General features: G+C 38.4%; 3 protein-coding genes across 10 annotated transcripts in view; 2 read left to right on the top strand and 1 right to left on the bottom strand.

Moving 5' to 3' along the window:
* Window positions 1–20,682, top strand: part of LOC109426084 (uncharacterized) — a 645,679-nt gene that overhangs the window by 489,710 nt on the left and 135,287 nt on the right. The window lies entirely within an intron of this gene.
* The window catches only part of LOC109418410 (inositol-trisphosphate 3-kinase A), a gene marked incomplete at its 3' end in the record, with an annotated part of 124,189 nt that overhangs the window by 25,337 nt on the left and 78,170 nt on the right, over window positions 1–20,682 (bottom strand).
* LOC109422895 (uncharacterized) lies at window positions 8,135–10,163 on the top strand. Its single transcript, XM_062855686.1, has 2 exons — window positions 8,135–8,792; window positions 9,433–10,163. Exons 1-2 carry the CDS (start codon window positions 8,138–8,140, stop codon window positions 9,873–9,875), a joined length of 1,098 nt encoding a protein of 365 aa, XP_062711670.1. The 5' UTR covers window positions 8,135–8,137; the 3' UTR covers window positions 9,876–10,163.

Below are 20,682 nucleotides of genomic sequence, written 5' to 3'. Positions count from 1 at the left end.
GACGTCAGTGAGGCTTTGTGTGCGACTCAGTTAGCGCAACAAGACACAATAAGGGGGCGGTGAAGGTGCTACTGCTCCGCTGCCATGAACCATGGAATTCGGCAAAACTATATGTACCTCTACACACCACCACTAGCTGCGATTGGGTAAGGGGAAGAAATTTCGGCGGTTGATCTATCTATGCTGGTACCTGCCAGACCAGCAAGGGAAAGCAGCTGATTTGAGATGGATGTAAACTGAACAGTGAACATAGTAAATACGTAGGTACCTGCAGCATAAAGGTCGGGTAGGCCATGGACTGACGTAGGAGCAACTGGATTTAGTTTTTAAAACATGTGTATCTATCTGCGTCATAGTTGGCGGTAGAAGAGAGTAGTCCCATAGGGCACTGCATGAAATTAGGGTATGTGTACCATAAAAAATCTCAACACCCATATTCATCTCATAGCATAGGCAGATATTTTAATGATGTAATTATGCAATATTGGAGCGCAAAATTGATTGGGAGATTAATGAAAAATGTTCTTCGGAAGATTTCCCAACGTTTCACATAGCATATTGCACTATACAATCGTTGTAAATTGTTTAAATGTAATAAAAAGTCTAGCTTGGATTATTTTAGCCAAAGTCTTACCTTGTCTTGACTGGTTCGTCTCCATCACTCGTAAGGTACAAACAATATCATCCTATTCTTTGCCCGGCTTCAACAGTTATTTATTCACCATTGAGAACTTTTTCACATTTCACTACACTTTCTAGCTAATAATTCACATTTTTCCGCTCCAACTAGATTTATCAGAATATAAAAAAAGTCTATAGTTTCTTTGAAAACTATGAGATTAACTTTCACAACTTTCATAATATGCTTGTCCGTATTTTCATCTGTTTACTTTTCCGCGGATCTGGACATGGTTGCCGATTCACATAGTTTTGATTTTAGATTAATTTAATACCAATAACCACCTCTTGTAGTTAATTTTCAAAGAATTATCTTCTAAAAAGACGAGGAAAAAGATTTAATTTATAATCCAATGATGAATCAAATATATTCTAAATGTTACCTTTTATTAACATCAAGTCTTCCAAGACTTCCCCTTGATCCAAAAAAGTATTAAATTTTCTTACATGAATATGAAATGCCTTGGCTGGCAGCATTGCAAACATTTGCTTGTACATACACCTCCACAATAGTGTGCGTAATAAGTTAGATATAGATCTTTTTGCTATCACGTCGCAAACGGCTTTGTTTTGAGCAATTCCTTCTACAAATGACAGGACTACCGTACCGAACTGCCAATGCAGCTTGAGCATAATGCCAAACGAGCAAGTTCTCCGAAAGCTCTACCTGATACATAATGATTTCTAAAAGGGCCTAACGCTGATTGAAAACGTCACTTTGTGTTGAAATCACACGCTTAAATTTTCTGCCACATTGATTGAGTGCATGTTGCTCATGTTTGCGCTCGGATTAAGCACCATTTATACATCCTATTTTGTCCGGTTTTATCACATTAAATATCTATCATTATATTCACTTAGCTATGGTAGATTAACACAAACGGTACATTTTTAATCTCATATTCATTAAACCGGCTACTAACTAAAAATATAAATTAATTCCTTGCTTTAAAACAAGAGGCAAATCTATATCTATATATATATATAAAAATGAATTTCTGTCTGTCTGTCTGTCTGTCTGTCTGACCGCTATGCATTCGGAAACTACTGAACCGATCGGTGTGAAATTTTGTGTGTGGGTATTTTGGGGACCGGGGAAGGTTCTTAGCTTGGTGTGAGATCTCTCCGGTCGCTGGAACGGGGGGCTCCGATACAAATGACTTCGCCGGGGACGTCCCTATGGAGCTGCATGTCAAAAAACACAGTAGGCAGGCAGTACGACGTTTGCCGGGACAGCTAGTCTATATATAAAAATGAATTTCTGTCTGTCTGTCTGTCTGTCTGTCTGTCTGTCTGACCGCTATGCCTTCGGAAACTACTGAACCGATCGGTGTGAAATTTTGTATGTGGGTGCTGTCGGGGCCGGGGAAGGTTCTTAGCTTGGTGTGAGACCTCTCCGGTCTTTGGAACGGGGGGCACCCATACATATGACTTTGCGGGGGACGTCTCTACGGAGTTGCACGTCAAAAAACACAGTAGGCAGGCAGTACGACGTTTGCCGGGACAGCTAGTACCTACATAAAAGTGTTTCACCATTTTGCAATTTTTGCGAGAGAATCGTTTAGCGTGAAAGTGTAGCAAGTAAACAAAATTTGTTGTAGCAAGCTGAAAATAAGTGATCGGTAGTGGCAGCGAAAATAAGTGATCGGTACTGGCAGCAGAAAATGGATCTCGTCGATGAGTTGGCTTCCGGGTCGATGTCGCTGTCTTCGGCAGGTAAAATACTTTCAGTATTATTTGATAAACACAGTGGGCAGGTGGAGCAAAATGAGTGCAGTAGAGAAGGCCGCTTCAACATTATGTAAACAAGCACCATGGTCCTACCTACCTACCTACCCCTACCCACCATTAGGCACGTTACTTAAATTAATCTATTTCTAGGTGGAACGGAACCATGGGATCAAGATCTAACAGAAATCTTTGCCCAACCTTCACTTGCTTCCAACCAACCCCAGGCCTCCATCGACATGAACTCACATAAGAAGAAGAAGAAGCGAGCTTTACATCAAAAATCCACCAAAGATTATTCGGAGTCATATTTACAAAGCATGTTAAACAATGTGAAAAACGGAAGAATGACCATGTACCACGTGGATAAATATTACGGCATTCCACGGGGGACACTCCAATACAGACTCGGAACGAAATTTATGAACAAAGGGCGGAAGGGGCCTGATACTGTGCTCACTACCGAAGAAGAAGCAGTCGTACTAAGCTGGATTTTGACAATGGAACGGAGAGGCTTTCCAGTAACGCGCAGGGGTTTGGTTGCAAAAGTATCTGCCTATTTGAAGCAGCATCCGAGGACGAATCCTTGTCGAAACAGCGTACCAGGTAAATGAAATTTCATACTTGTTTCTCAATACCCAAGCAACACATATGTCACAGAAGAGTGTACACAGCGCAGGTTTTTGGTTGCACAGTAGCTACAGTTATGTAATTCTAACCGAATGCTAGAATAACTTGACATTGACTCTTGTGCAACCAAAAACCTGCGCTGTGTACACTCTTCTGTGACAGATATGTTGCTTGGGTAAGAAACTATAAGTGTTTTTTCGTAGTCAAAAATAGTCTCAATAAAAAAAAACTTAGACCACAGACAAACAGACATAACACATATTCTCATCTGGAAGCGATTGAACGAACAACTCAGTTTAGTTTTGAAACTCTGTTAGATCTAACAACTCCTGAATGTGATTCTATTAGTGGGGTTGACCCAATTTTAATGTAAGGAGGGGCAGGGGAAAAGGCTCCTATATTTTTTTTTATTACGTGGATTGCCGGCAGGGTACCCGGGTACCCACAAAACTAAAATGTTCATATCTCTGTCAACTTTCAACCGATTTCAACAATCTTGGTCTCAAATGATTCAGAAACTCATCCTCTGTCGATCTGTCATTGCAGGGTGTCTACTCATAAATGAAAATAAAATTCCCTGAGTTTTCCAGGTTTTTCCAGATGAAATTTTGAAAGTTTATAATTCGAAATATATTATAAAGGCTGACTTAGGGTATCATCGGCAGATTTGTTCAGTTCGTCATGAGGGATTATGCCGGCCAAATTGCCTGAAACTTGATCATATTCAGCTTGGTTCAAAAAAAAACCCATGACGAAGAGAACAAAACTGGCGAAAACACGTAAGTTCCCCTACTCTTCAAAAATTCTTTCAAGATTTCTGAGCATAATTCCTGGAATTTCTTCCAAACTTTCTTCCTGGCTTTCCGCAGGATTCTTTCACACGAGATATCTGTTTGAGTACGTCCCGATATTTCTTGCAAAGGTTTTCCGATATACTTCTAGAGATTCTCGCTGGATTCCTCCTGAAGATCCATTCAAAACTATTCAAAGTTTCTTCAAGAATGTCATTGGTTGAACCTCGTAGCCATGCGGTTAGACTACGGGTGGATGAGGGTTCGATTCCCGCTCCGAGCGATGAAATTTTTCACGAGAATAGCTTCTTATCCGTAGCCACTCCGTGTTAAGTTTCGTTCAATCGGTACAGCCGCCGGCTGAAGCCAGTGTCCATGTCTGTTTTAGTGGTTTTCCGGGACAGCTATCCATAAACTATTGGATTTTTTCGATAGTTTTCCGATATTCCTCTTGTTCTCCTCGCGGAGCTTCGTCCGCTGCTGCTTTCAGGATTCCATGAGGTTTTCAGAATTCCTCCTTAGATGTCCTTAATATTTCATCTCGGGATTACTATTACCTAGAACTTTTTTCGAGATGTCTCATTTTTTTTCTCAGGTTTTTCCTGAAGTTCCTGTCGAGATTTTTTCAATAACACTTTGCGGAGTTTCTCGCAAGATTTTATTTGAGTTCCCTCGAATATTTCTTATAGAGTATTCGGGATAAATTCTGGTGGAAATCCTACGAAGATTTCTTTGAGCAAAACACTGGAGGAACTCTGGGAAGAAACAGCATCCCCGTGAAAAACTCCAGGAGAAATCAGGAATCCTGGAAGGAATCCGGAAGTATACCTTTCCGGAAAAAAATCAAAAAGGAATACCAAGAAAAATAGCGTCAAAAATGCGGGAGGAATTTTAAAAGAAGTCCTGGGAGACATACCAGGAGGTATTTTTAAAGAAGTTCCAGAAAGAAATTCTGACGGAATTTCTGGAAAAAATCCTTGTAGCGAAATTTCTATATGGATTGTTACTACCAGGTTCATACGACCCAATGTTATTTTTTTATCGGAGTAAAATTTCCCTGAGTACTCTAGAAATTCCCTGAGTATTCCAGGTTTTTCCCTGTTAAATAAAATTCCCTGAGGATTCCCGGTTTTCCAGGTTTTTCCAGGTAGTAGACACCCTGCATTGGAATGGACCGGTCTGGTTACCCCGGTTTCCGGAAAATCCGGATTTCTACGGACATTTACTGATATTGAATAGTGTTCGAGTTTTACAGATTAGGAACTGTAATATGGGTCTCAAGCAGCTTGAAATTTCCTCAGTAGATCCCGGGTACCCTACCGGCATTCTACGGGTGTTTTTTTGCCGGCCACACTACGGTTAATTAGTACGTGCATAGTGCAGCAACAATAGTAGCCTTAAGGTCAAGGTGTTCGGTATACCAATCCGTGTGGTCAATTATGAATTTTATTAATGGTGACAGTGGCTGAACAGACTGACTGCTGATTAATGGTCTGAAGTATGGCTTGTTCAACCTTTTAAGGTGAAGGTCTCCAGCGTTTACTTTCCAAACAACGCATTTTGCCTCGCACTTTCTCGAGCACAAATTCGAAGAACCAGCAAGCGAATTGGTCTCAAAAAGCTACTCGGTGTTCAATGCGAGTTAGCAAGCATCAAGTAGCGTTATCAGATCAATTTGCTGGATGGATTTCCAGATTTGTTCTCGGGAAAAACCGAGAATATTGAAAGGCGGCTATTGTGGCGGCCATATTTGTACTCTAGCAACCTAGTCCATAAATCAGAAACACATATATGGCTGAATATCTAGTTGAATAGAATACTCTTCATGTGTAACCGGCTTCAAAACAAATAAAAACATTCAGAATTATTCATCTGTTGTTCAACCTTTAATCAAATATATTTTGACAGATAGACTCAAGCAATTTTTCGTAGTGTATACATCGCTTCTTCAGCCTCAATTCAGGCTCAGTTCAACTTACGTTCTTGATTATTTAGACACATTAAGAAATGCACTCGTTTTCCAGGACATGTATACAATGAAGTATGGTGTAGATGCTAAGGTGGGTGACTATAAATCAGGAAATCCGAGTTCAATTCCCAGTTTTTCCCAGAGATTATTTTACACAATTGCGTGAATATAAAGTCACGAGTGAAGAAAATAAGTTACCGAAAGTGTTTTTTTTTATTTTCGATAACATAAATCTGATTGATTGCTATGCGAATATTAAGCCTTAAATCAGCCTTTCAAAGAACCTCAAATTAGGTAAATGCTGAATAAAATCACCAAAATTAGATGTTTGGGAGCTGACACTATTCCCAGCCTCATTCAAGACCAATAACTTGTAATGGAGCCTCAGCTAGTAGTTCTGAATTTGTAGTTTTGTACCCAAGCATCACACATATCACATACGAGTTACGGCAGCGCAAGTTTTGGTTGCATAAGAGTTACAGTAATGTATTGCGCGCAAACCCCAAAATTTTATTCCCACCTTTGGGTTTCCGCGCCGAAGACCCAGCGCCAAATTCGGCGACAAAGAGAGCTGACAGCAGTCGCCGGACAGTTGGCAATTCTGATATTTGACGGCGGTCGCCCGTTAGTCATGGGAGTGGATTGTTGTCACGCAAATAGAGTTTTTCGCTGAAAATGCATGTGTATTGAGTTATTGTTGACAGATTTTCTGCTGTGTTAGTGTCGAATTCAGCGATTTCCTGTATCGCGTAAGCCTTCGCTGGAAGAAAACGTCATGTTGCTCAGCGAAACAAGGAAAATTTTCAGTGAAAAAAGCAATATTGTCAACGCAACTTAAATATACGTCACCTTTAGTCTTGTACAACCAAAACTTGTGTTGCCGTAAATCTAATATGACATGTGTGTTGCTTGGCTAAGTTCGAAGCTTTGTTCGCCATAAAGCTAACATTGACCTATTTATATTTTGGCCACCAAGACCAATCCGCTTTTTGCCCAAACAGTTATTCGATGTTGGTCCAACAGTGGTCCTACATTCGATATACCCATATAGCCACAGCTGTAAAGGCGTGGGTATCCAGCATGACCATGCTGGGGGTGACGGGTTCGATTCTCGGTCGGTCCGGAAACTTTTCGTAAAGAAAAGTTCTTTAACTTCCTTGGGCATACAGTATCATCGTGCCTATCAAACGGTTATACACATGCAAAATGGTTATTGGCAGAGGAAGCTCTCGGTTAAAAACTGTGGAAGTGCTCATAGAACACGAAATGTCTATGGCACAAAAAAGTTGAAACTGTGGACATTTATGACTAATTGCAAATATATTGATCATAGAAAAACATTTGATGCAACTAAAATATGTCCAAACTAGAAACAAATGCATCTTGTTGAGCTTTTTTTCTTTTCCAGGCCGAAAATGGCTTGCCGGGTTTATGCGGCGCCATCCCCAGCTATCATTGAGAACTCCGGAAGCAGTATCATCAGCAAGCGCGAAAGTAACCGAACATGATATTCGTAAATGGTTCCGAACTGTAAAAGATTATCTTATCGAAAACAATCTCATGGATGTCTTGGAAGATCCTTCGCGTATTTTGAATGGAGATGAAACCGGATTCCGAATGGATTCATCACCAAAAAAGGTTTTGGCAGGTTTTGGATTCATCACCAAAAAGGTGCCAGGAATGTACCGATTGTCGAAACACAAAACAGTAAACAGAACGTCACCGTTTTATTTTCGTTTGCTGCGGATGGTACAATAATTCCTCCGGATGTGATTCTTCCAATGAAAAGATTAAGCTGTGAGATAGCTCAGTCCTTCCCTCATGATTGGGGGTTGGGTACATCAGAATCAGGATGGATGAACTCGTACAATTTTACTGCTTACATCAAAAGAGTACTATATCCTTCGTTGACCAAGAGAAATGTAAAGTTTCCAGTGTTGTATTTCGTCGATGGCCATAAGTCGCACACAGCTCTAGAAGCTGCTGACGCATGCGCAGAGCTGGGTATTATCCTTATTGCCTTATTTCCCAATGCAACGCCAATCATTCAGCCAGCAGACGTATCGATATTCCGGCCATTAAAAAACAGCTGGGAGAGAGTTGTGGAAATCTGGAAGACAGACGAAAAGGCTGAGAAATTAACAATTCCAACAATCGGGCCATTGCTTGAGAAGACTATGGAATCAGCTTTCAAAAAATCTACAATAATAAATGCATTCCGGGTCTGTGGCCTTTTCCCATTCAATCCAGATGCTGTGGATTACAGTAAATGTGTTGCTGACAGTCACTGCCGTATCAAAACAGCTTCGCAAATTTCAACAAGCACGACCCAACCCACCCTATGGACACATCAAAGCATGAAAATCGAATAACTCTTGTACCCACAACGGCAATTGAAAGTGCATTGGAAATGATTGGAGACGAAAAAATTGAGCTATACAAATTTGGTGACCATAATAGCTTTTCAAACGAGGACAAAATGTTGTCATTCATTTACAACAACATACTCAGTATTGGTCAATGTGGTAATGATTTTGAACAATCCAATGAAGAACCAACCAGCATGGACCTTGAGTTGGAAGCCGCGATTGCCGAGCCAATAATCATCCTCGAAGACGAAGAAGGAAATCTGGCTGATTATGGGAATTGCTCTTTGAACATGGAAAGTGGTTGGTCTTCCACGAGAGATTATTCCAGCGAAACAGTAAATAATTCAGTTTTCTTGGATATGCCCAACGACATGGCGACTCCTGAATCATCGATTCTCATTGGACATAATTCCTTTCTTGAAGAGGAGTATCGTGCAAATTGCCCGGAAGAAGACACGACAATGAATAGTGTTTCAAATGAATACCAAGAATCCAGCAAAGACACACGTGAGTTAGATTACGAAGAATTAACAATCAACGATGAGGATGAATTGGAATGGTATCCAGATTCACGGTTGAATGTTGAACAAGGGGAATCGCCCATTCCGATGGAGAAATTCGTGTGTGGTAAGTATCATTTTTCACTTGAAGTATCAAAGGGTTAAAAACAATTTAAACTTTACAATTTGATCACATCAAGTCATCATGCTTAACCCTCGTTGTGCATTGGGCTCATTATTACCTAGACAGGCACGCTGAGCATGCACTACGTCAGCGGGGTGAACGTCTGCTAATGTACGAAGAAGGTTAAAGCAATATTAAAATCTAGTTTAGTCCAGGTTCTTAGGATTTTCTATGCGCCAGACTATATATATAGTGACTGTTGGCTTTTTAAGGTTGAAGAAGTAGTCATTGACATAATCGTCATCATTGGAAATTTCTTCTCGCTGTTTTCTAGCTCAAAACCGAAAAGTTCGTAGTGAAAAAGTTTTCACTGTATTGTGGACAGACAATGGAGTAAAGTGAACATATTTTCAATGAAAACAGTTCAGTTTTGAAAGAGAAAACTGCTTTTGACTTTTCTTTGATGACGATTTAATCAATGACAACTTCTTCAACCTTAATGTAATTTATAGACGTTCTGTAACTTTGAAGCAAATAAAATAAGGTTGATCATTAAATTCATTCAAAATGTTTTATTTCTCTTCATTTTATTTTTTGGAATGCACATATTTTTACTGATGAATTTTATCATTATTTCTTCCAGATACGCCACCGTCCGACCTTTCAAATTGCAGTAGCTTTTACAAGCACCAGGAAACAGAATCAGTCAGCGCTTCAAAGTTTTTCGTAGCTCCGCCAAGTCCTAAGCGATGCTCGAAACACCGATTTTATAAACAAAAATCATATGCAATTCTGACAGCAGGAGAAAGATTGCAGGAACTCCGCCAAATAGAGATCAACAAGGAAGTAGCAGCAAAAGAAAAGTTGGAGAAAGCTGAGAAGCGTAAGGCGGAGAAGCTAAAGAAGGAAGTAGCGGCACTGATTCGAGCTGAAGAGAAGGAGAATGCGAGAAAAATAAGAGATTTAAAGAAGGAAGAAGAAGCCATCAAACGAGCCGAAAAGAAAGAAAACGCTAAAAAATTGAAAGAAGAGAAGAAAGAAAAAAAAAAGAACTCAAGCAAGCGTTTTGATAAGTTGTTAGTATAGGATCTATAACTACTATTCCCCGTATGAAAACAAAACTTTTACATAATGGGCATTAAATTGTATCGCACTGCTTGGTAGATCAATTTATCACTGGATCAGTTATACGTACCACACCAAAAATTCAAAATCTAGATTCCATTACCTTTTAGTATTCTGTTTGCTAAGCAAATACCTTGCGGACTGTTGAAATTGTCCTTTTACTAAGCTTCACATTTGAAAAAGTTCAATTAGAAAATTACCAGTACAATTGTAACGTAAGAGAAACTGTTGCTAATGTTTGTATATACTTTTTAAATAAAAAATAACATCTTGCTGAACATGGCAACTTTTATTTTATTTCAACTGTGATAGTTTTCACAAAATATATGTCATATATGATTCTTCTGCCTATACCGGTTTCTATTTCTCTAATTATCTATAAACTAAGCATATACAAAAAAGAAGTGGGTAGAAGGTAGAAGTCGTTTTTGATATAATCGTCATCATTGAAAATCAAAAAGCAGTTTTCTCGTTCAAAACAAAAGTTTGCGCAGTGAAAATGCATTCACAATGCAATTGTTTTTCTTTTTTAAATGGTGATGGTTATATCAATGACGACTTTTTCAACCATTTTACTGACAAAAAGTATAGAAGTGTCTCGATACGTCAATTTCTTTACATGAGTTGAAACGGCTGGGGCAAAATAAAACGCAGCTATGAAATACATTTCAATAAATTATTTTTTGTAATTACGTTGTGAAAAGTTGAACATTTCAGTTGGCTGAATTATACTGAAATGGCCTACTTTTCACCCCTAATGCAAGTGTGCCGAAAAGTACTACTTTTCGGCACTCTTAAGAGTGCTGAAAAGTAGCTCTTTTCGGCACTTTTGCTCGCACGCACTTTTCGCTTACCACCATGCCTTCCGTAGATTCAGCCTCTGCCTCTACATCTTCTGAGCAGCTCGAATCCGAATCAGGACGATTTCAATTCGGATTTCAACTACAAATCAAGGCAGCTGCTGAATCTGCTTTTGCTTTTGCCCGCGCTCAACTGTTTGACAACGGGAGCACGATCATTGGTGACGCCTACTACACCAGAGCCTACCTGATCAAACGAAAAACTACGCCGACAAGCATGAGCGCGCACGTGGTTCCTACTGATACATGTTTGTGTAGCTAGAAAAGATTGCACTGAAAGGGTGTTTTTCGTAATTACAAAAAACTTTGTATGCAACTCGTTGCAAAACTCGATTTTTTCAGCACTCGTCGTATTTATCCAACTCGGCAAGCCTCGTTGGATAAATGTACGACTTGTGCTGAAAAAATCATCATTTTGCAACTTGTTGCATAAATAACTATTTTACTAGAAGGTCGTTTCTTTTCAAAACTTTTGGAGTCGACATTCAAATTGTTTATCACGGTTAGTTAGCAGCACGTTCACCCGCTGTTTCATGTCAGCTCAATCGTTTCATCTTGCTTCAGTGTACCTTATAACAAGCCCGTGCACAAGGGGGGGGGTTTTGGGTGTTAAACCCTCCCCATTACCGACGCTTCATATACTAGGCGCCCCTCCGCCTTTTGCCGAAATTGGGAAAAACCCCTCCCTTGGCGCCACTTCTGTGCACGGGCCTGCCTTATAACATCAAAATTAAACTTCTGGTAATCACCCGATTTAACTGTTACATTACTATTAAGTTTTCTCCGTTTCTTGTCTGCCTTAATACACCTTAATATTCCTCTGCTTCCATCCGTTGCTTGAAGGCATCATGTGATTCACTGATCTGACTGAAATAAGAAAATCTTGTGAAGAATTTCATAACACATTACAATTTCTTAAGATGTTTACCTTTTACCAATGCTGAATGCTCATACAACTTTTGTTAAACTATTAAACTCTCAACACTTCGTCGTGATTCAAATTTTACTGTATGGCAGCATAATGCACATTTTATGATACCCTAAAATGTTTATAAGCTAATCAAATATAGAACAAACAGGCAAATAAACATGCTGGCTGGGAATTTCTATTTGATTATTTATGTTTTGATCGGAAGTCTGGTGACAGCGGTGGTAAACATGTACAGGGTATTTTTTGATATAGGCGTAATTAAATTGATTTTGTTTTTTTGAATTCGTCGTTGTCGTTAAATTCTAATAATATTAGCAAAACGTCGGCATATATTATTATGCAAATAATTAACGCGTAGTTCAAAATAACTCAATAGATATTTTCGAGGATATTTGTTATTTCACAGTAAAATTTGATATAAAATTGATCATTTTTCATTTTTTGTTACGCCAATTTTGTTTAATACTCTGGATATGTTGTACACATAACGCTGAAAATATTTTCCCGTCTTCTCTTCTTACTTCCATCGAGTTAGTATGAGTTTGAGAACTGTTTAGATAAACTAATACATTTTGGATCATACTGACGCAACACCCTAGAATAAATACAAAAGACGCACTTAACTCCATTTCAGAATAATGACATAGATCAGTAATATTATGTTGACTTAACGAAAAAATCAAAATTATTTACTAGATGGAGAATTGCTGTAACTAATTTTTAGCGTGTATATTTTGTAATTGAAAAAAAAAACAAAAACAAACGTTTTCTTCACTGGCCCTTTTCAAAATCGCACTGACGTTTCTGCTGCTGTTTCATGTAGTTGTGAGATATGTTGTTTTGAATTTTTTCTTGTTTTTTTTTGTTTTTGATTAGGCTCGGTAGGATTGAAAAAGGATCTCGGATAAGATTAACGATTTTTAGGAGAGCTGAATATGGGTGCAATAGTGTAGCAATTATTTTGAAGAAATTAAGGATTAAAGGAGCAAAATAACACTAGTTTGATGCTATTAAATGGTTCACCGGAAGATAACAAATGTGTTTCGTGTATTGTGAAAGTATTACATTGATTTACAGGTAAGTTATCCGTGTTTTTCACTACTTCGTCGGGTTATTGAGATTTTTAATGGTACACATACCCTATCTCCTTCTTGTTCACTCTTACAGAAATTTTGTAAACAACAAGGCCACGAAACGTCAAAATCCCATACAAAATCAAAACAATGCAGTGCCCTATACAGTAAATAACGTCATGATCGCCGATTTGGGTTACAAGAGAAAAAATGGATGCAGAACGCTTCTTCTTCTTTTTGGCGTAACGTCCCCATTGCTTCTCAACTTGTTAACTAACTGAGAGCTTCATCTGCCAAAGGCAGGCACGAAGATACTCATGTCCAAGGAAGTCAAGGAAATTTCCTTTAAGAAAAGTTCCTAAACCCTTTGACCGGCCGGAAATCGAACCCGGCACCCTCAGCATGGTCATGCTGGATGTCCACCGCTACGTTGATTTATTAGTATTTTTAGGTTAAATGAAATTTCAAAAAAAATTTCGCCGTTTCCAGTGTTAACACTTTGAGCACTCTTCTGTGAGTTTACCAGCTGTACCGGCAAACGTCATATTGCCAAATATTTGCCACCATGCATACGAGTTGAATCGTGTAAGAGTCATGCTGATCAGTTCATTCGTTCGTGAGTTTTATTGGCTCAAGGGGATTTCAAACTCGTTTATATATGTATAGATTATTTTGAAGATTCTTTAACTCGATGGAGATCATTCGGATTCGGTCTTCTGTGAGTTGTTCCAATAAAACCTAATTAGAATCCCGTCAGAAATTCCTGTAGAAGTTTGACAACTAGCAAACATATAGTTTACTGGAAAAAAATCAGCCAATCGATTGTGTTTACCAGAAATCTGTAACTTTGCCCAATTGTCTGAAATTTTCCTCGTCCGATCAGTTTTCAAAATAAATAAAAAATTGTCATCGCGTGTATAGGCTGCAATGCAAATCAAGTGTTTGGTCTAAGTTTTCATTGGAATACACACATGTTGTTTCTGTATAAATAAATCATTAAACAGTGTTGCATCTTGCAGGTATGTGTGTATCAAAGTTCAAACAAGTAACAGTGTTATTAATTCCGGAAACTGGTTTTTACATGGTAAACAAAGATTACGATTTCCATAGGCATCCTGCTTCTGATGTGCCAGCTCCCATTGACAATCGCTCTAACGTTACCGCAATTTTAACTAATTTTGAATCGAACTCCGGAAATCTTATAAGTTTATGCATTTTTTAACTAGTTGGATGACTTCAAATGAAATAAGTGGATTTTTTGAATTTTGAATTAATTTGAAGTCCATCAGCACTACGATGCCGAATTCCACGCCGGTCAAAATGACTGAATTTTCATCAATTGGCATATTTAACGGTGTTGAGGTAATTTCAGTTTCTGAATCTCCATGCCAAGCTCAACCAAAAACACTTCCATGAAAACGATGAAAGCTTTTCACTAAATATTTCGTGGAAAGGGCATCCTTTCAGGAATTCTTTTAATGAGTTCAGTAAACTTCCTCTAAAGATTCCTTTGAGAGTTCTTTTAGAATGTGTTCTTTCCAATGTATTTCTTAAAAAAATTTCTTCACGTTGTCACCACCAGATATTCCTCGAAGAATTCTTTCTGATATTGAAATTGTTCATATAAGAATCCCTTCAGAATACATTTTCACCCAGGTATTTCTTTCAAATTTTCTCCGAGAATTTCTCTTGAATTTTCTTGAGAAATCTCTTCAGAAATATTCCTTGAATATTTCAAGAGTAACTGAAAACAAAACTTCCTCAAAAATTCATCTTCAAACTAATCCACGGTTTACCCACGATAATTCCTCCTGCGAGGATCACCAAAATGTGTGACTCAGATTGAGGTACACCGGGGCAAGTTAAAACGGGTGGGGCAAGATGAAACAGCGGGTTAACATGATGTTATCCAATGATGATGGTGAGCTGCTTGAATGCCATAACACATAGTTTTTGATTCAAACAATCTTTTGTCGAAAGAAAAATTTCCAAATTGTATTGAAAACTGTTTCAAAACTTCGTGTTTCATCTTGCCCCGGTGTACCTTATTGCAACCAAGCTGGTGCTTCCTGAAGCTGACTTCTGTGTCCACTTTGACGTTAGCGACGGTTTGATGTGAAGACCGTTTGCTATGCCTACTAGATCGCGTGATGTACTACCAGTGCATTCGAAAGCCAGTGAATCCGAGCGATATGATAATGTGAAATGACTATCACAAGCCTTTTCCGAGGGAGTCGACACATTTCTATTCGGATTAATCCTAATCTAAAAATCTCGTTAAGAGCATCGTAAGGAAAAATCTCCGTGAACGGCATATCTTGATCCATCTCCCAAATCTGATGCATCTTATTGAGTCAGATTGACAAGATAGGTTGAAAATATGCTTTACCATCTGGAAATCTGATGTTTCTCATTTTTATTTGATAAAAAAAATCCTGGAGAAATCGCCAAATAAAAATCTTAAACCTTTTTTGATGAATTCCCAGAGAAATACATTGAGAAATGCTTAGAGATACGCTTGGAGGAACTCCTGGAGGAATTTCTGATGAAATCTCTGTGTCAATTTTTGCGGGATCTCTGCAAGAATGTCTTCCAGCCTTTCCATAGCAATCCTCTGCAGAAGTCTGCAAAATCTATAGCAAAATTTCTGAAGTAATCCTTGGAAGATTTCCTAAGCAATTTCTGGATTAGAAATGTCTTCAAGGAATATCTAAAGGAATGTAAAGAAAGTTTGGGATATTCCTTAATATGCAGAATTCATAAAGCAATCCTTGAGGAGTTTTGAGTTTATGATTATCAATGTATTCGTGAATCATATTCTAAAAAAAAATTCATGAAGTATTTTTGAGAAAGTTCATGAGAGGTTTTCTAGATGAATTCTTTGAAAAGAATTTGGAGGTATGTTTTTTTTTCCTTGTTGGGGACATAATGCCACTGCGACCATTGATTTGATCTATTGTGGCGTCATCCTCTTCATTTTTTTTATTGCCGTACTGAAAAAACCGACACTATCAGGAGTGAGGATAGTCACCAGCAAATGGCGTTTGTCCCAATCAGGTACCGCGTTCCGTATGAAACTTAGTACATGTTTGGGATGAGAAGCCCAAATTTCCTGAGGCCCCATTATGCCCCTTTCCAGAAATCTACAGCGCTTGTGATAAAGTGCAACACACTCGCACAATAAATGCTCAGACGTTTCAGTCTCTAATTTACAAAATCGACATTTATCTTCTTGCAATTTACCAATCAATTTCAGATAGTATTTGCAAGGGCAGTGGCCAGTTATTAGTCCAGTGTAAGTACTTAGTGCCTTAAAAATGAAATTCAAGATTTTAGAAGAATTTAAAATTAAGCGTAACTGGATGAACATAACTGGAGGTATGATTATTGAAGAAATCTGAATAAATTGGTAGATGAATTTCTGAGGCAATCTATGCAGGATTTTTTGAATCCATGCAACATTTTTGGAAGTTATCCGTGCAAGACTTTTTTAAAAAATTCTACATTTCAAAGTCTAAAGGAATCCCTAGAAGATTTTGTGAAAAAACTCTGACTTAATTTCTTCAGGATTTCTTGGATGATTTTTTGAAGTAAATCTATGAGCAGTTTCCAAAGAATCTGTGGAAGTTTTGTTCAGGAATTCATGAAAGATTTTTCAAATAATTCCTGGGATGGATTTCAGCAAGGGTCCATGAAAGAATTATTGAATAATCTGTGGAAGTTTTTTCAAAGAATCCTTACAGATATTTGTAAAGAAATCTCTGGAGGAAAATCTGGAGATATTTTTGAAGAAATTATTAGTCAAATTTATAATAAAAGCCATGGGAGATTTTCAAAAATAAAAACCCTCGAAAATTTTTAAAGGAGCTCTCAGGGTAGTTCGTTACTAGGAATCCCTGCAGAAAATTCCCGAATGGATTTCAAGGAGTCCCTTGAAGAATTTCTAGAGAAATACCAGGAGGTTTTTCTGACAGAAATTCAGATCCAAAAAAATCCCTGGAGCAATTTCTAATGCAAATCCTGGAGAAAGTTTTGGAACAAATATTTGGGGGATCGTTTGAGAGAATGCCTAAAGAAGTTACCGAATGATTTTTCGGAATTTAAACAATTCTCAAAAAAAAGGTAAATCTCTGAAGGATTTTCTAAACAAATCCCTGGAGGAATTTCTACAAAAAATCATGCAAAACTCTTTCTGATACTTCTGGAGAAATCCCTAATGGAATTTTTTGGAGAAATTGGCGGTTTCTGTGGGATTTTTTGATGAAATCCTTGGAAGAATTTCCAAAGTTCAAATTTTTGAAGGAAGCTTTAGAACATTTTCTGAAAAATTCTGAAAGTTTTATTAACGGAATCTCTGGAGAAATTTTTGAATAATTGTCTAAAGATATTTCTGAAGGAATCTCTCAACGCGTTTTTGTAAGACTTTCTTCAGGAATTTCTGCTCAAATTCATAGATATTTTTTTTGGAAAAAAGTGGAGGAATTTCAGAAATATAGTTATGGACATCCCTAAGCTCTACCCACGATCTATGGTCTCTACCATCGTGGACTAGATGCTGACCAGGCACTTGGCAAACCGCCATGAACACCAACACTTGGCGACAACGAACATCAACCCTTGGCGACAACGAACTTTGGACGACGAGCATACAGTTGCTGACAACGCAGTCAGCAATCCACCATGAGGACCGACCGTTGGCAACATCGAAGCCCCGAGCGACGCGTGTCAATGCCCCTGGAACGGCAACGGTCACCAATACTTCGATCGACGCAATCCAGGCCAACATCATCCGATGGCCTTTCGCTGATGCCAGCAAGATTCTCCTCGAGCCCCACCGGAGGACGCAGGTGCGCCCTCAGCCCAGGTGGTCGAGGCTAGTCAGTAAGTAGGAAACCTTGAGTGCGAGCAGTTAGAAGTTCTAAGTGAAGTCTGATAGAAAAGTGTGGCCTTCAGCCGTAGGAAAGACTTATGTAGCAAATGAAAAGTAAATGATTAATAAAATTCGGGACTTAGTGTTCATAAGTGAAGAAAAAGATTTCTTTTTAAAAAGTCAGATGTGAAGTCCCGTATATTTGTATATATCGTGAAAGATGCTTTGAAAGAATTCTTTGTGAATTTTATAGAATAGAAGCAATTACTAATTTAGTAAAAATACCCAGTACCGAAATACCGGTACTCACCAAAAGTGGTCGTTACTGCGACCCCTAGATAAAAAGGAAATCGAACAATGCAAAACCGACAGCCATAGCGGGAAGCGCCCAAAATAGGGGTTTATGTCCAATTTCTACAACACTTTATTCATTCGTTTTGAAGCTTAAAAAAGTAACGAGGAAAAACTTGTTGTAAAATCCATAATTTTCTATAGACAGTTAAATCGTCTAGAACGTAGACTGCAAGATTTTTCTTTTATTTCCAAACATGACAAGTCTATTTTCTTGTGTAATACTGGAATGTTCCACTAGCTGAACATTCTTCCCATCAACATTCGATTCTATATAATCATTGTGTAACCTGAGACAAATTGATTTCTGCCATGCAATAACTGTGTACCATTCAATTTTGTACCTCGTTAGTGACACGTAATACACGTGCAATAAAAGTTGTTCCAACGAATTGTCTGGAAAGTTTCCAAATGGAAACATGCAATTTATGCTCATTGATACCCTCTTCTCATTTTTTATTAAGTCTTTTCTAAAAATACACGCTAATAATGAATTTCGATTTGATTAGCTTGGTTTAAACTGATTTCGATGAATGATTGCCAATCGAATCAGATAGGCTCGTGTTGGCTTTTTAAAACATAGTCGTAAAATAGCTCTCCATATCAAAACAACCGCCGAGAGCGCCTTTGATTGACTCGGACCGGAGCTAGGTTTATTTCAACAAACTAATCAATCAATCGTTTACTCAAGGATCGTCGTCAGGGAGCGTAAAACTTGTACATCACTCTTTTAAGGCTGATCAGCCAATTTCGAACGTCATCATGATTAGCAGTTGATTCCGGGAAAACGACAAACGTCACTGTTTTAACAGCAAAGATACGATCGATCGGTGACGTTGTGATCGTCTGCTAATGACAATCCTCATGATCGTCGTCACCAATCAGCTACAAGTACTAACTGCGCCTTCAACAGCGGATTCAGTTTAAGCGGGCAAATCAACCAATCCCCAAACGATTAGTGTCCGTCGAGCGGTGCTAGTGCATATGAACTTGTTGAAGCTTGATTTGCTGTTGCTCGATCGATCGTAGAAATAAACAATCAATCGAGAGGGAATTGGCAAGTGCATCAGGCATATATATGTACATTGTACATTGTACAGTTACGGACCTGAAGGATGCGAAAGATCAAGTGAGCATCATTGATCATTCAGCAATTATCTCACGAGCCAAGTGATAACCTGTTAGTAATCAATCGATCGTAGCTTAGCTTTGCATTTAACCCATTAATACACAAAATACTGGAAGAAATCATTGTAGAAATCTTTGAAGAAATCCCTGATGAAATTTCCGGAGAAATGTCGAAAGGAACCGCGAGAGGGATTCCTAAAGGTATAAAAGAAAATTCTGAAAATTCAATAGAGAGTATCAGATCAGTCGGGATATCGCAGGTCATTCAAACTGTTCTTGAGCTTTGGTCCTAAAGTCTACGCGTGTAATGGTAACTTCTTCCATTGTACAAAGCTACGATTTGTTATCTATCATGTCCAGTAAGACTTCTGAACGTTCAAAAGACAGTATCAGATCAGTTGGGATATCCTAGGTCATCCAAACTGATTATGCAATGCAATTTATGGTGAAAACACATAAGGTTATTCTTGTTAACTTGAAGGACTTCATTATAAAACAGTTTAGACGACCCTGAATGTTCCAAAGTTTAATAATAATACCAAGTAGACTTCAGGTTGGTCCAGTAACCGCGATTGATTATGCAACATTATTCAGTACATATATCAGATATGGCTACTGTTACGAGTGTAAACCTGACGTTCTGAACTCCAAGATAGTTTGGCTGACCTGGAATATCCCTATAGTAGCTCTAAATGACATTACAGATTTCAAGAGCTTCGCGGATCCCAGCAGATTATGCAATGCTATTATTTATGGCGAAAACACATAAAATTATTCTTGTAGATTTGAAGGACTTCACTACAGGACAGTTTGGAACATCTAGAACATCCCATTCTTATATTCTTAACACAGGTTAAATGAACACATATGAACGTAACCCATACCCAAATTCAGCTTTTAGAACAACTGGTATGTGAATTAGTTCGTTTCTCCAAACTTTATGGTGCTCAGGATGTTCTAGGTTGTCAGAGAAGTCTCAAATACAAATATTCCCAATTTTCCTTAACAACTTTGCCGAAAACAGCATTCTGTTTTTTGAATGCGTGAATTTATACAGCCGTTTCTATGTCGGGGTCATTTACATATGACCCCTCCGGCTTCGAAGGGTTAAAGAAATTCCGAGAAAAAACCCTGCAGAAATCCCGGAAGAAATCAATGAAGGAGTCCCGGGGGGAAAGCCAGGAATTATCCCTGAAGAATTCTGTAAAGGAATCCCGGAGGAATGAATGAAAGAATTTCGGGAGAAATGCCTGATGAAATGCCTGGAGGACTCCTTGATGGATTTCTGTAGAAATTTCCAAATAAATCCCGGAGGAAATTCGTAAAGGAATCTCGTGAGAAATCTGAAAAAGAATTCCGGAAGAAATCTCTTTAGGAATTTCTAAAAGTGTCCAGGAGAAACACCTAAATAAATAAAGGAATGTCGTACGGAATCCCGGGAAGAATCATTGAAGGAATTCTTTCTGGCATTCCTTTAGGAATTTTTCCGAGATTCCTTCCAAAACACCTTCTGAGATTTTTACAGACTTTCGAGATGTCTTCGAAAATTCCCTCT

This window comes from Aedes albopictus, chromosome 3 (assembly GCF_035046485.1).
Source record: "Aedes albopictus strain Foshan chromosome 3, AalbF5, whole genome shotgun sequence".
NCBI lineage: Eukaryota > Metazoa > Arthropoda > Insecta > Diptera > Culicidae > Aedes > Aedes albopictus.
Note: the sequence above shows the minus strand (reverse complement) of the source record. Positions and strands in the feature narration are given on the sequence as shown.

What these genes read in the sequence shown, in the direction of transcription:
- LOC109422895 (XM_062855686.1), top strand. Translation starts at nt 8,138, where the DNA reads ATGGACACATCAAAGCATGAAAATCGAATAACTCTTGTACCCACAACG. An exon ending in GATGGAGAAATTCGTGTGTG is followed by an intron (nt 8,793 to 9,432) that starts GTAAGTATCATT and finishes TATTTCTTCCAG; the next exon opens with ATACGCCACCGTCCGACCTT.